We start from the raw sequence: 14,167 nt of genomic DNA, 5'->3' as shown, positions 1-14,167 counted from the left end.
GGGAGGGAAGTCACGATGTTGTTAACCATGGTCCGTCGTCAGTGGTGGCGATGAGGGGGGGGGGCAGTTGCCCTCCACTTTTTGCCACTTTCGCTCCTGCACTATGCTAAACCTTATCTGCAAGGGAAATATACTGTCTTAGCCCAAGTTTTGGAACCTTGCCCCCCCTCCCCCCAGTTTTGGAACCCAATCGCCGCCACTGTCCATCGTCCTTCACAAATATAAACTCAGGCCTGTCAATTACCAACAAATGCATTGGTGCTTGTTTTTGTTTCTCGGTTGCCAAATCAAGCACTCACCAATGACATCCACCTAAACAGAACATTGACAGTGTTGGTTTGGGAACCCATGATTCTTTACTTATAAATGTGTTTGCTCTCTCTCTCTCTCTCTCTCTCTCTCTCTCTCTCTCTCTCTCTCTCTCTCTCTCTCTCTCTCTCTCTCTCTCTCTCTCTCTCTCTCTCTCTCTCTCTCTCTCTCTCTCTCTCTCTCTCTCTCTCTCTCTCTCTCTCTCTCTTCTCTCTCTCTCTCTCTCTCTCTCTCTCTCTCTCTCTCTCTCTCTCTCTCTCTCTCTCTCTCTCTCTCTCTCTCTCTCTCTCTCTCTCTCTCTCTCCCTCCCCCCTCCCCCCCTCCACGTATCACATTTGACGTTGCTTTTCTGCCAACTTGGGCTAATTGCGGCTATAAGACTTGATGAACATATGAAATTTGATCAAGGGACAAATACAAATACTCTTACCCAGTTCAGGATTCGAACTCGGTAACTTTCGTGGCAATATTGCGAGTCAAGAACCCCGTTGCCCTCAGTCACCGAAGTGTTATATGTTCTTTCGTGCCTCAAATTTATTTTTAAGTTCCCTGTGCATATAGTACCGTACCATGAAGACACATTTTAGAGGATGTGGGGGGTAGGGACCCATACACAGGGGTGCCTACAAGGGGGGATTATGGCACAGGCTGAGCCATCAAGATTTGCGGAGGGGGATTTTTTCCTTTCAAATAATATAAAATTCAACATTTATATATTTTTCCAAAATATATGTAAAAATTTTACACCTTAAATGCACCATATTTAATCCTATTAGATTAAGAAAAGAAAGTGTTTAAGGATATTATCGAAGGGAGGGGGGTGGGAGAAATATCCACTTCCAAAATATTAGGCCTTATTTTACACGTGGGTTCTGGGGGGGGGGGGATTCTGAATTAAACGTTGGGGGACAGTATCCAACTCGGTCTTAGATTATATCAGGTATTTTAGTTAGAGGGGAATTGAGCATTAAATTGTGGGGGGTATCCAATTCTTGTGTATTACTATTGTCTTAAACTGTTGCGAAATTCTTGTGTGGAGACTGAGAATTAATGTTTTGGAGGAGGCAATATCCACTCTTCAATATCAACAGTAAGTCTAAAATTGGCTTGGAAATTTTGGTGGTAGGATTGAGTATTAAATTTAAAGGGAGGATAGGAAGCTTTTGATAACATTGTGTACAGATCATTGTCAAAATACACATGGAAATGATCGCAGGCATGTCTGGAACAAGAAAATAATTGTACTATTATCATACGAGCAATAGAACACGACTTGTACCCCCCAAACGACATGTCTATGTGCGACTGACTCAGTTTCAAAGGAAGCTGCCATTTTCCCGCCATTTCCCCCCATTTTATGGAAGAACAAGACGTTCAAGGGTCTTTACGGTGCAGAATATGTGTTAACAATAATATAAAATAAGAAAATCATAATTCCAGCGAATAATAGTGACATTATGACGTAAAAACTATGAACATGTCGAAATATCTCAATCGAGATATTTGGTACCCGAGGGGTTACAGGTAAATATCTCAATCGAGATATTTAGTAAACAAGAGGTTAATAACTTCACTCAATGCTTAGGGTTGTTATACTGCTTAATTTAAAGCAGGTGCATCATTTGGAACAAAAATATATATCCAATCCGCATTCCTAACTTATTGTCACAGGAAAATTTTACTTTAACAAGTTAAATTTGCACTGAAGATAAAATCCACGCAATTATTGTAGTGGGTTGCTAATATAAACATATTTACCACAAGAAAATGGCGGGGGGGGGTGAGTTCTTTGAAAGAGGAACCGTATTATATTATCTCCCTGAGCTTTATTTTGTGGGTATTACTATATGATTTGAGTGCGCGAATAATATAATTTGGGGGGACGCATGACATGATTTGGGGGGGGGGATTGCACCATTGGCCTTGGGGGGGGATGGGTACCCCTGCCCACACCTTCTCGATCTCGGCCATTTTGGAGGTGATGTAATCAGTACCATGCTACAGCCACCTTTACACCCCATGGGTGCCCCTAAGTACCCATTTATTTAAGGCTGGGTGAGTTCCAGAACTGCTTTATGCGGGTACAAGACCGGAAATATTCTGAACTTAGATCACACACCCCGGGAATCGAACCCGGGTATCCCGCATACTAGTCAGATCCCCTACCGACTATTAAAATATATTGTATACTCTGTTCTCCTTGGAGAAAATCAGGTACACGAAGATACGCAACAACTTCCACTCCCCCAAATGAAAAACTGGTTCTGCACATTATGCACATAGAAATGCTCAGGAGGTGGACTCCACTATTTCATATCGTGGTGCAGTGACTGGACCACCACCATGAGTTCACAGAATGTATCACTGTACCAAGAGGATTGATTGTTGTTATTTAGCGTCGCTTATCTGTTACTTGTGGCTAATCTCGACGACATGGATGAGTGATAATTGGATGAAGTTGATGAAGTATAACTCACAAAGAACACCCATTCCCAGGCCAGAATTCGAACCCGTGACCTTTGGTGCCACAGCACGCTGTGCTAATCACTCCGCCAGGGAGATCAGTAGGTACAAATTTATGAAGAAATTGAAAAAATACTTGTATGATACCGTACATATTTTCTGCTATGTAAATAATGTTAAAGAACTCTAATGTTGTTTTGTACTGTTAAAGATTTGTAAAAGCTTCTCAATTTCCCATAAATTTCCTGCACTTCATTTGTTCAAACAAGCAGCAAAATATAACAATAACAAATTCTTCAGAAAAATAAATTTAAAAGCTTAATTTTCCATTTACATATTGCTTTTCCGTTGTAATTTCTAATACTTTCTCCTTTGATTCTACTCATGTGGTTGCAATAGCATACCGAATATTTTGGGGGAAGCTGAAGCTGGACACTATTTTACCTGTAGGAAATGCTTGTAAAATTATCTAGTACGAATGAATTTCCCCATCCTCTCTCTCTCTCTGTGTTTTCTAGCCTTTAGAAAATCAGATAACTGTAATGGAATTCAATATGCTAATATGAAAGAATTAAAACTACTTTTCAAATGCAAGAGAGGTAGTCAGAATTGTGACAGTGTATGCTTAAAACTTAAATTTGCATTTTCCAAAAACAAAGAAGAAGAAGAAGAAGAAGAAATAAAGGTAAGACTATCATGATGACGAGAATTAATTATGATACATGAAATCCATGAGAGAAAACACTGAATGGAGTGCCCATGTCTGGACTGGATGTCGAAGCCTTCACTAAGTCTGACACTCAACATGCTTGGACACAAAGGTTCCTGTGTGTGTAAGACTAATAGAAAACACAGGAGAAAGCTATGCACTAGGCTCATGCTGACCAGTAATGCTGAAAAGAGATTTATTACTAAACTACACTTTTTTCACAACATTGTATTTGATATTTGCAAGATACCCACATTCTTAACTATTCCCTTAATTCTTTCTCAATTTTTTGGCTTGTGCATGTGGGGGGCTGCAACCCCATCACGCCCTCCGCTCGGTACACTATTATATGGTTATTCCGCCTGTTTTGAAGTTATATTGAGTCTGTAGTTGAAATGAAAACGTTAAAAAGATGCCCGCTTGTTCACTTCCCCATGCTGACTGTTGGTTTCAACAAACCAACAACAAACAAACCAACAGTCAGCATGGAAAAGTGAACAAGCGGTCATCTTTTTAACGTTTTAATTGTATATAGGTTTTTAGATTGAGGAGTTTTTATAGCTATGGTTTTAAACAGACGAGGGAACATGGGGGGTAGTAAAGGTTTTAGAAAAAAATTCCAAATTCTGCCATCACCTAAACTGTACTGTTTCCTCTTTTCCTGACATTTGAGATTATTTGACATGGCTATCACATATTTCTGGTAGACGAGAAAAAAAACCTGAAGAAGGGAACAGTTGTTCCCGAAACGTGCCAGGATTTATCAACAAAAGAATCACGATAGCAACAGGTTAAACTTGGCAAATTTAACCAAAATAAAAAAAATCACATGAGGAAAGGATTTCTGTTCGTTGCTTTAATTTTGGCCTTAGTGTATATAAAAGTGAGTAAGTCGCACACATCATAAATTATGAATGAAGTATCTAATAATTCAAATCCTATGAAATTTATAAATTCTGATGTATGTTTATCACACTTGGTTTCCTTTCACTTTTACTAGAAAGCCAAGAATATTTTTTTAAATAGAATTGGTGCTGTGTATGGTGCAAAATGGATAAAATTCTTATTTTGTCAACATTGTTTGCAAAGTATCTAGCAGATACAGAAAGTCTTGAGACTGCCCTTCTAGAAGGAACCACTGGACTTGTTGCCACAATACCTTATGTTTCAATGACTTGTCAAAGCATAATTTAAACCAGTTTTGTAGTTACTTTAAGATAATTGTTCATGGTGTTCATTCTGTTTATTCACTGACATAATTCACAAAAGTTAATAACCATATTTAGTGAAAAATATTCTCTTGCATTTTATATCAAACAAATCAATACAAATAACACTGTTTTTAACCCTAGAACACTACCGTGTTCCAATATTACAGTATAACTACCGCTACGTAAATTTTACGTACATGAAGAAATCTATTTTTAAAACAACCTCTACATCATGAAAACAAATTTCTATTCATTGTGAACATTATTTTGTTTATTTTTCCTTATATTGCAATTTTATTCATCATTTTAAAATGCATAAATGTATAAACATAGAATATTTTAAGAGAAGGTCTTGCTTGACAAGACCATTCGTACATTAAGAATGAAGGCGAAAAGTTCGAACAGTGAAAAGTAAACAATAAAAATATTCATAATGCTGTAAATAAGGAACAAATGTAATTTTTAAGTCTTGCAAGAAAATAGTGCATCCTTTTAAACTTTTGTTTTCAAAATCTAAGTATCCAAATCAAATTTACAAATGTCAAAATTACGTGAAAGATATTTCTGGTTTTACACAGATACGTAAAATTGACGTACAGTGCACAACATAACAAACCAAATCAAGACAATCAGAGCTTACACCCTCCTTATGTGTTCCCTTATGTCCGACAGATAACTTGAGGCACTGCTAGGCAGAAGGATGAGTGGGTGCGAATGGGAGGTAGGGGAGGAATTTGAGCGCAAAGCATACGTAAATTTTACTTACGATAGTGTTCCACAAATTGGCTTCCCACAGGAGCAGTACGTAGTTGTCATCCTCCTTTTCTTGTAGTTGCAGAAACTGCAATACTTTCTGTTCCCTTGTGACGTGGCTGCTACTGTACTTGTCTCTTCCTTCCCCAGTACCTTCAAAAAGCATGAACTGAATTCGTGAGAATAGTCTCTTTTCTGAGTTGCCCTGATTGTTGTAGAAGTTGTGAGTGTGAATAATGTATCCATTGATCGCTGCCATGTTGATCATATTATAGAAAAATGAGATATTATAGAAAAATTCATGCAAATTTTACGTGAATACAAATGGCGTTATTACTACATGCACGTCAAAATTATGTGCAAGATTTTTCTTCTGTTACTATCGCTACGTATTATTGACGTACAGAGTCCCACATAACGCACAAACTAAAGACGTTCACTGCTTCCGCCCTCCTTACCACAGTGCTGCCACGTGCCTGACAGAATGATAGAGGAATACCATAGGTGGAGGGGTAGGTGGGTGCGATGTGGGAGGTAGGGGAGGGAAATAAGCGCGAAGCACACGTAAATTTTACGTACGGTAGTGTTCTAGGGTTAACTTCCTATAATATTCATTCATTCAATTTTTTCATGTTTTAAATTATTCACCTACTTTGTTTGATCTACAAGGAAATATTTATAAAGTTAATTTTACAACTTTATTACAAGAAGTATTATTTTTACCTTGAATTTCCAAAAATTTTGTTGTGTAAACTTGAAACTTTCCTCCATTTTTTCTCTGAAGCATTTGTTTTAAATTTTGTCACATTATTACCACGACAGCGGAGATAAATGATGTAATGAAAAGTCAACTCCAATTCCATGATTTACCCAAGTTATGAATACAAAATCCTCGTTTCATAGCCATTAAACTTTTCCTTGTAGCCTTATTACATGCTACTGTTTTGTATCTGAGTGAAAATAAGCCTTTCTAGTAGAGTACTAGTGCAAATGTATTAGAAGTGTTGACAAGGAAGAAACATGAAAATAGGAGTTGTAGCTTTCCTGTTGACATGATTCGAACAAGTGTTCTCGGGTTACCAGCCAGGTTAAATTGGAGTTAGCTTCCAACGTTTCGAGGGCATACATTGCTCATCCGCTCTCATCTGTATATTCATGTATACAAAGGTTGTTTCCGATTTATGGTGATGAAATTGCACACCTTGTGCAGGACCACCAAGAGGGAAGAGAACGAAGCTGCTAGTCATGTGGGCATGTTGGCCGTTGACTGTGCGTGACAGGTGTGGTCATTGCGTTTCAGGAAGAATGCCACCAAAAATTAGTGCATATTGGGAGGGTTACATAACTGCACTTTCTGGCGTAAACTACAGTTATAGTGCCATTATAAAACTGTGCAAGGAGTTATAGTGCCATTATAAAACTGTGCAAGGAGCATGGATTCACTGTGTCCAAAAATGGCATATCACGGGTGTTGAAAGGAGCAAGTAAGGCAAGGCGTGGGATGATTCCTGTAGGGCAAAAACAGGCCAACCCCCCGGCCTACCACTAGCTGCACACCAGCTACAATTTGGGAAGTCAGGGCGCTGGTCCCCCGGGAGAATCTAACCATACAGAGAAGTATCGTGAACCGGCTACAAACATCACTGAAGATAGTGCACACCATCATTTACCGCAATTTGGGTTTGGAAAAGCAACACAAGGGCCATGTTCATAAGCTCTTGCCAAAACACATCCTGGAACGTCGCACCAACTGTCGAAAGCTTTATGAGCAGCACCTGTCAGGTGAAAAGTGGAAATTCGTTGTTACACTGGACGAGGCATATGTTTATCTTGATGATTGTCGCAAGCCAAGTGCATTTTTTTTATCGATCGACAGGTGCAAGGGGCTTTCAAAGATGGTTCACTGAATGTAAGGAAAGTTTTGGCACAGGTTTCATGATCATTGCTGGATACTTGTACAATGGCAAGCTGACCATACATCGTGTTGCCAAAAATACGAAGGTAAATTCTGATTATTATCAGGATAATGTTCTGACACCCGTTTATTGCCATGACATTCCCCATCTCTACGGGAGGGACCAGAATTGGTTGTGGGTGCGTCAAGTCACACATCTCGTTCAACTCTCCTCTTCCTCCAACAAATGACAGAAGAAACTGGAATTCATGCCATTCCTTTCACAGACATTCCAGTGAAGTCACCTGATGCCTCGCCGATGGACTATTGCACCTTCAGTGTACTGACGAGCCTTGTCTCTCAGGAGACCCCGCACCATTGAAGGGCCATGGAAAGCCTGTCAAGAGGAGAGGTTGAAGCTAGACATGACTACACTTCGTGCCAGTCTCCTACAGTGAAAACTTTGCTGTCGGGCAATTGCCAAGATGCAGGGCCACCAAATAGAGCACTCTCGATGGTGGCGACATAATTTCTCGTAAGGTAGGTACAGTTTGAAATCGTCACCATAGATCAGAAACAACCTCTATATTAAGCTACACTGTTCTCCATTTCTACATTCCCTGAAGATGAGCAATTATGCCCTCGAAACGTTGGAAGCTAACTCCAATTTAACCTGGCTGGTAACCCGAGAACACTTGTTCGAAGAAACATGAAGATGTGATGGATAATTTGCTTTTCAGGAGAATATGAAAGAAGAGGATTCGCCAAGAAGGTTGTGTTTAGTTTGTGGAGATGTTGCCTCTGGTTTTCACTATGGAGTAGCATCTTGTGAAGCATGCAAGGCTTTCTTCAAAAGGACAATTCAGGGTAAGCATAGGAAGTAATATATTTCCAAAACAATACTACAGTACCTGTTAAACTTACTTTTACATGTTTTATTAATGCATTGAGACTTACAGGTGTACTAGGTATGTTCACCATTTCCTAACTTCAGATGCAGATGCTAAGAATATTTGATATACTTTCTTTCAATGCATTTATCAAGCTTGGATTTTAATGTATGAAATACATTCGCTGGTTCATAGAGGGAAAAAATACATTTGCAGTTCAATAGTTGGATAGTAGTACATACATGATTCCGAGTGAATCAAGTGTGTTTACAATTTTCAACCACTTTGTGCCCCCAGATATAAATTAGGTTATGTTCATATTAGTGTTTTGAGCATATGATTTGTTGTGTGATCATTATTTGGAAGGGGGAGTGTAATACAAAAATAATATCCAAATGTGCATGTTAAAAATATCAACAAAAAAAATCCGTTAGTTGCTTCATGTTATTTTTGTATTTATGTAGTATTGTTGTGTAATTTCAAAGGGAATGTAAATCTTATGAGTAATAGGAAAATGTTTTTAAAAAATTAGGGATGATTATTACAACGAATGCTGACACATAGCAACATAAGTGAAAAGGAAAATACAGTTATTTTGTAATTAAAATTGCAAAATATGGAAAGATCATCTAAGATACAAGAATATGTCGGTTTGCATTACTTCAGTGTGTTAATTTGGAATGCTGGTGTAATAAGCAATGCATATAATTGAAAAGAATTGCTGCAATACTATGAAATCACCCAGTAGAAAGTGTTGAAAACTTATTTCACTCGCAAAGTTTTTAAAAATATTAATTGTAAATTTAGGAAACATGAAAATAGTAAGTATATTTTCAAGGTAATAGCACAAAACATGTCACAATGTATTTAAAAATAAGTGACCAGAATATGATACTGGAGTCTTGTTATCCCTAACTACCATTTAAGGTAACAAGCGTACTTCTGACTTGCACAACTTACATGTGTATATTATATTGTTTTGTCAACTACTGGGCATACTGCAACTTAAGTTGCTGTTGACTACCTAGACTAGTGCCATCTATCTCCAGCTGAGATACAGATTTCACTAACTTTTCATTATGTAGCCACCTTTGGTGCAAGTAGTCTCAGGTTTGATTCCCGGTGGGAGTTCAAAAGAATTTGATGTTGACCCAGCACCATGAGGACAATTGAGGGGCTACTTGAAGCGAAGTAGTGGGCTCCAGTCTCAAAAGTCAGAAAACAGCAGCGATAGGACTCAATTCGCTGACCAAACATCATCCAATGAAAAGCTGCTTGATGGCCTTGGCTCTCTAAGGACTATGTGCCATATATTTTGTATATTATAAATAAGGGATGGGGCAGATTAATTGGTACACTGTAGCAGCAACGAGTATATGAACATTGATTTATTGGTAAAATTACATATTATAATCAGTAATTATTTTACTCATCTGATATTTCTATAAAAAGCTTGTGATTTTGTGTAAAATACTGCCATTTTTGTTATTGTTTTGTGAACAGTTGAAAGAAAATTGCTCTAATTCTGGGAATCATTAAATCATTAGATAATGGTAAAAATTAATGGGCAATATACTGTACAATACAAGGTTGTTTTACAGGATAGGGTATAATACCTAATAATTTCAGAATGTTTTGCAGTAAATCACTAAGAATGGCAATTTGCTTCTGACTGTACATAAAATGAAAATGCAGAGTTTCTTTTACTAAGACAAAATCCATTCAGTCTGTTTATGGTACATTTGCAACTTCATATCAGATCAGAAGAATTTTGGTAAATTTTGCATCAGTACTTTATTTATATCTGTTTGAATTTCATATTTGTTCATCCCTATATGAATCCTGAGCATGTCGTACATTATATTGAGTAGTTCTTTGTCAGAAAGATGTTTGTAATGCTTGTAGCATATTTCTGTGTAGAGATGATTCTGATCACAGTTCAGCTGTAGAATGTGCAAATATAGTGTATTGTATTCCAGGAAACATAGAATATACGTGTCCAGCTTCAAATGACTGTGAAATAAACAAAAGGCGACGGAAAGCATGTCAGGCCTGCAGGTTTCAAAAGTGTCTGAGGATGGGAATGCTCAAAGAAGGTGTGAGGCTTGATCGAGTTCGAGGTGGCCGACAAAAATATCGCCGTAATCCTGATGTGCCCTACCAAATTCAGTCACTTCTTCCTATAAAAATCTCACTCGAAGGTAAATCATTATTTTATAATTACGTCATTGGCTCTTTGTGCCTGAGGTTTAACTTTCGGGATTACTGTTGCAGTAATTGTCATTGATCAAATGTATATTGTTAGATTCAATATTGTTAAAAGACTCACACTGAGTCACTGGTGCTCATCTGTGCTGTGTTTCTGGTGTACTCTTACAATTTGGGATAATTTTAGTCATACAAATGTAATTAATTTGGACTAATGAGGGAATATGGTGTTCAGAACTCTCTTTGGATTTAATTTCTTGAATAAAAGTGGTCAATATAATTATTATGCTCCATTTTCATACCCATAATGGCTTTCAAAATGTTTTTCAGCAGTTCTGCCCCATAAAAGCTTTCTTTGTGTGCCTATGCATTTGACCTATGGAAAATTCATTTATTTCACATTTAGGGGGAGGGGGAGAATGATATAGAGAATATTACCACCTGGAACTTAAGTCAAAGCAGATTTTCTTACTAATTACCATAATAGTGATACACCTACTTGAAGAATGCATCAATTATCTTCACAAGAGTTTTAAGTAACTATTTAAGTATAACACCATTAAGCCTTGCTTCCATGATTATGAAAAACTAAATATGCTGACCAAGGCAATAATTTATTTTATTAAAAACATAAACTAAACGTAACGTTTCAACCTTCTATACTAAAGTGCAAGCTATCTTGACAGTGACGTCAGCTGGGACCGCACTACAGGTTGATGCGAAACCATTGTATCACTCCGCGCAAAGCATGAAAGATTCTCTCCGTCACAGTTGCGTCTCAGAGTCCGCAGAGAAAGCACACAGGAGGAACGGAACGTTTTTGTGTACAGCTGATCGAGGGTTGGGTCGGGTGGGAGGTGGGGGGTAGCAAGGACTGCTCGACTTCTGACACCCTGTCAATGTTGCCAAACTTACATGGACGAAAGGTCAATTGAGTTCGAGTGCGTCTGTTGTTTGTACCGAAATGAAGGGCAAAACCGTACATAGTGAGAGCCGAGAGGTGATTTCGAATGTTGTTAAATTTCTTGACAACGAAGCGAGAGAAGGATGTTACACGTTTCCGGTCAATCAAACTACAAAGCGTGCGGCGGCTGCAGTTCAAATGTCGGACACTTTCATTAAGAAAATTAGAAAGGAAGGAAATTCCGGGGGGAAATTTACGAAATTTACGTCTGCCGAAAAGCATAGAATTGTTGTAGACGACTTTGACAAGTGTTTGATTAGAAGAACTATTGGTAAATTTTATACGGTTGAACATGAAGTGCCAACAGTAAAAAAAAAGTGCTTTCGAAATTAAAGAAATAAATTAATTTTCGGGGTAGTCGTGAAACTCTTCGCAACATTATTTGCAATGACTTAGGATTATATAGTATTATATATTATATAGTATATAATATATATAGTATTATATATTAGTTATATCAGCTAATCAAAACCAACAAAAATCCCCCGCAATATCGGGTCGGCACTCTTGCAGCAGAAAACGGCCACACCGTACTTCGTCTTCCACCTTATCATTGCGATCTAAACCCTACTGAGTATGTTTGGGGTATCATAAAGGGTCGTATTGCATCACAAAATGTGGATCGTAATTTGGGCAGAGTACTGGAAGTTGCAAGAGAAGAATTTCAGAACTTTCCCAAAGAAGAATGGAAAAGGTCTTGCGAAAAATAAAGGCGAAACAAGTTAGCGCCTCTGACCTGGTACCTCCAATCGCCGCCACTGTCTCTAAGGATATAATTATAATTAATAATTAAATTGAAGATAAAATCTGTTTCTTAGATGGTAATATTTACTATCGCATAGTAAGAATCACAACCATGACAATAGATTTTACTGTCATTAATTATTTAAATCGGGAATCGTCACGAACGCTATCCATACTTCTTCAACCACTGACCGCGCCATCCTGAACGTCGTGTTTTGCGGCAGGTCCGCCAGAATTTCATCTGTCAGAGAACAGCTGTGAGGCATCGTGGCAACAGTGTGCCATTTGAGAGCAGAGAAAGATAAGATTTTTCCCCCATATTCTCGTCTGCTGCCTTTCACCGCGACAGAAACAAGTGGGGGTGGATTTTAGTTCGCATATTTTCCGAGGTTTTTTTCTTCTTTGCTGAGCAGTATATATAAAATTTTAACTTCGACTTGTAACAAAATAATCGTTCCGAACACTCTACATTTCAACAAGTTTTTAAGTACCTAATATTTTTAACACATTTATATGCTCTGTATACGCTGTAACGTGTTTTCATTAAGGAACTATATTTTTGTGCTCAAGCCTTGCGAACTTTCCGTTCAAAGGCGCGTTGCCATCTCGTATTCATTATCCGATTCCGTTCATTTTCTTGTATTTATACATCGTGCTCGTTTTAATTGCTCTTTATTTTACATGATTCCATTCTAAAAGAAACCTCGCATTGCGACATGTTGGACTTCCTTCCCTTGCATTTCAAACTATTGAAATTCTTTCCCTTGTTTGTCTTTTTTCTTAGTGCAGACAGTGAAAGTATCAACGATGGAAGTTTGCAATGCTGTTACTACGTCACTGTCAAGATAGGTTGCACCAGAGTTTAGCAAGGTTTTCCTCAGACTCTGTATCAAGTACAAAAGTCTGAGGAAGACCTTGCTAGAAGGTTGAAACGTTACGTTTTTATGCTTTTAATAAAATAAATTACTGCCTTGGTAAGCATATTTAGTTTTTCACTATTTAAGTATTCAATTGCAAGTATACCATATCAGTTTATTAGAGTTTTACTTAAAAACATCATTCATAATTTCACATATATTAACATTAGTCATATTTAATAAAGAATTCCAGTTTTGCAACACAGTGTTGATGGAGGATTAATAGATATTGAACATTTATCATAATTCCCAGGATATTTGCGTTAATGGTAAAAAATTTTAACTAATATGGATTGCTCCTAATATGAATGCACTTCAAAAGATTTTAAAATAATTCCAGTGTGGAGCTCTTCACTAAAAGTTGAGTGTTTGGAATAGCACATGTCATTTTTTTTCAAGCCCCACTAGCATTAGTTACATTAGTAAGTTTTCACATAGCTTTGTAGCCTCTAACCTCAGCAACATCACAAAAAAAACACTCTTCCCAAAATCAGATTTCCAAATTTAGCCAACTTCCAAAAATTCACTTCCCAACGGTATTTTGTGGGTCCCACTCGGTAACGCCAGGAGCGATGACTGGAGGGCTACAGAATAGTAAAAAGCCCAAAAATAACTTCCCAACTAGTTATGATAAAATTTTCTTATTCAAATTTGCGAACGACTTAGTTAATTATTGTAGATTAGGCAAACACAGGAGATGTACTACGTAGAAATTTTCATCAAAAAATGCAGGCTCGACCAGGACTCGAACCCGGGTCTCTAGCATACCGTGCCATTGCTCTAACCACAAAGCTAATGAGCCGGTCTGGCCCTGCTTGATTTTCCGCTATCGCTGTTTTACCTGCCTGGAATCATCTCTGCCAGTGCTACCACAACGGGATCTGTTGCCTTTGAAACACAGTAGACTTTGGCATTGCCTGGTTCCTCCCAGCGTAGAGATGTTAATTATTGTAGATTAGGCACACCAGGCAACGTCAAAGTCTACTGTGTTGGAAAGGCAACAGATTCCGTTGCGGTAGCACTGGCAGAGACGATTACACGCAGGTAAAACAGCGATAGCGAAAAATCAGGTGAGGCCAGGTCAGCTCGTTAGCTCAGAGGTTAG

The 14,167-nt window shown here is 38.0% G+C and overlaps 1 protein-coding gene across 4 annotated transcripts in view; it reads left to right on the top strand.

Moving 5' to 3' along the window:
* The window catches only part of ERR (estrogen-related receptor), a 194,734-nt gene that overhangs the window by 154,115 nt on the left and 26,452 nt on the right, over nucleotides 1-14,167 (top strand). For 3 of the 4 annotated variants that reach the window (XM_083118982.1, XM_083118979.1, XM_083118980.1), the window contains 2 exons: nucleotides 8,080-8,206; nucleotides 10,194-10,430. In XM_083118982.1, the coding sequence (XP_082975108.1) occupies nucleotides 8,080-8,206; nucleotides 10,194-10,430 (364 nt within the window). The remainder of the gene's footprint in view (nucleotides 1-8,079; nucleotides 8,207-10,193; nucleotides 10,431-14,167) is intronic. The other variant, XM_083118981.1, reaches the window with a different exon arrangement.

The sequence above is a fragment of the Lepisma saccharinum genome, chromosome 3 (assembly GCF_977018435.1).
Source record: "Lepisma saccharinum chromosome 3, izLepSacc3.1, whole genome shotgun sequence".
Classification (NCBI taxonomy): domain Eukaryota; kingdom Metazoa; phylum Arthropoda; class Insecta; order Zygentoma; family Lepismatidae; genus Lepisma; species Lepisma saccharinum.
The sequence above is the reverse complement of the archived record's forward strand: the minus strand, read 5'-3'. Positions and strand labels throughout refer to the sequence as shown.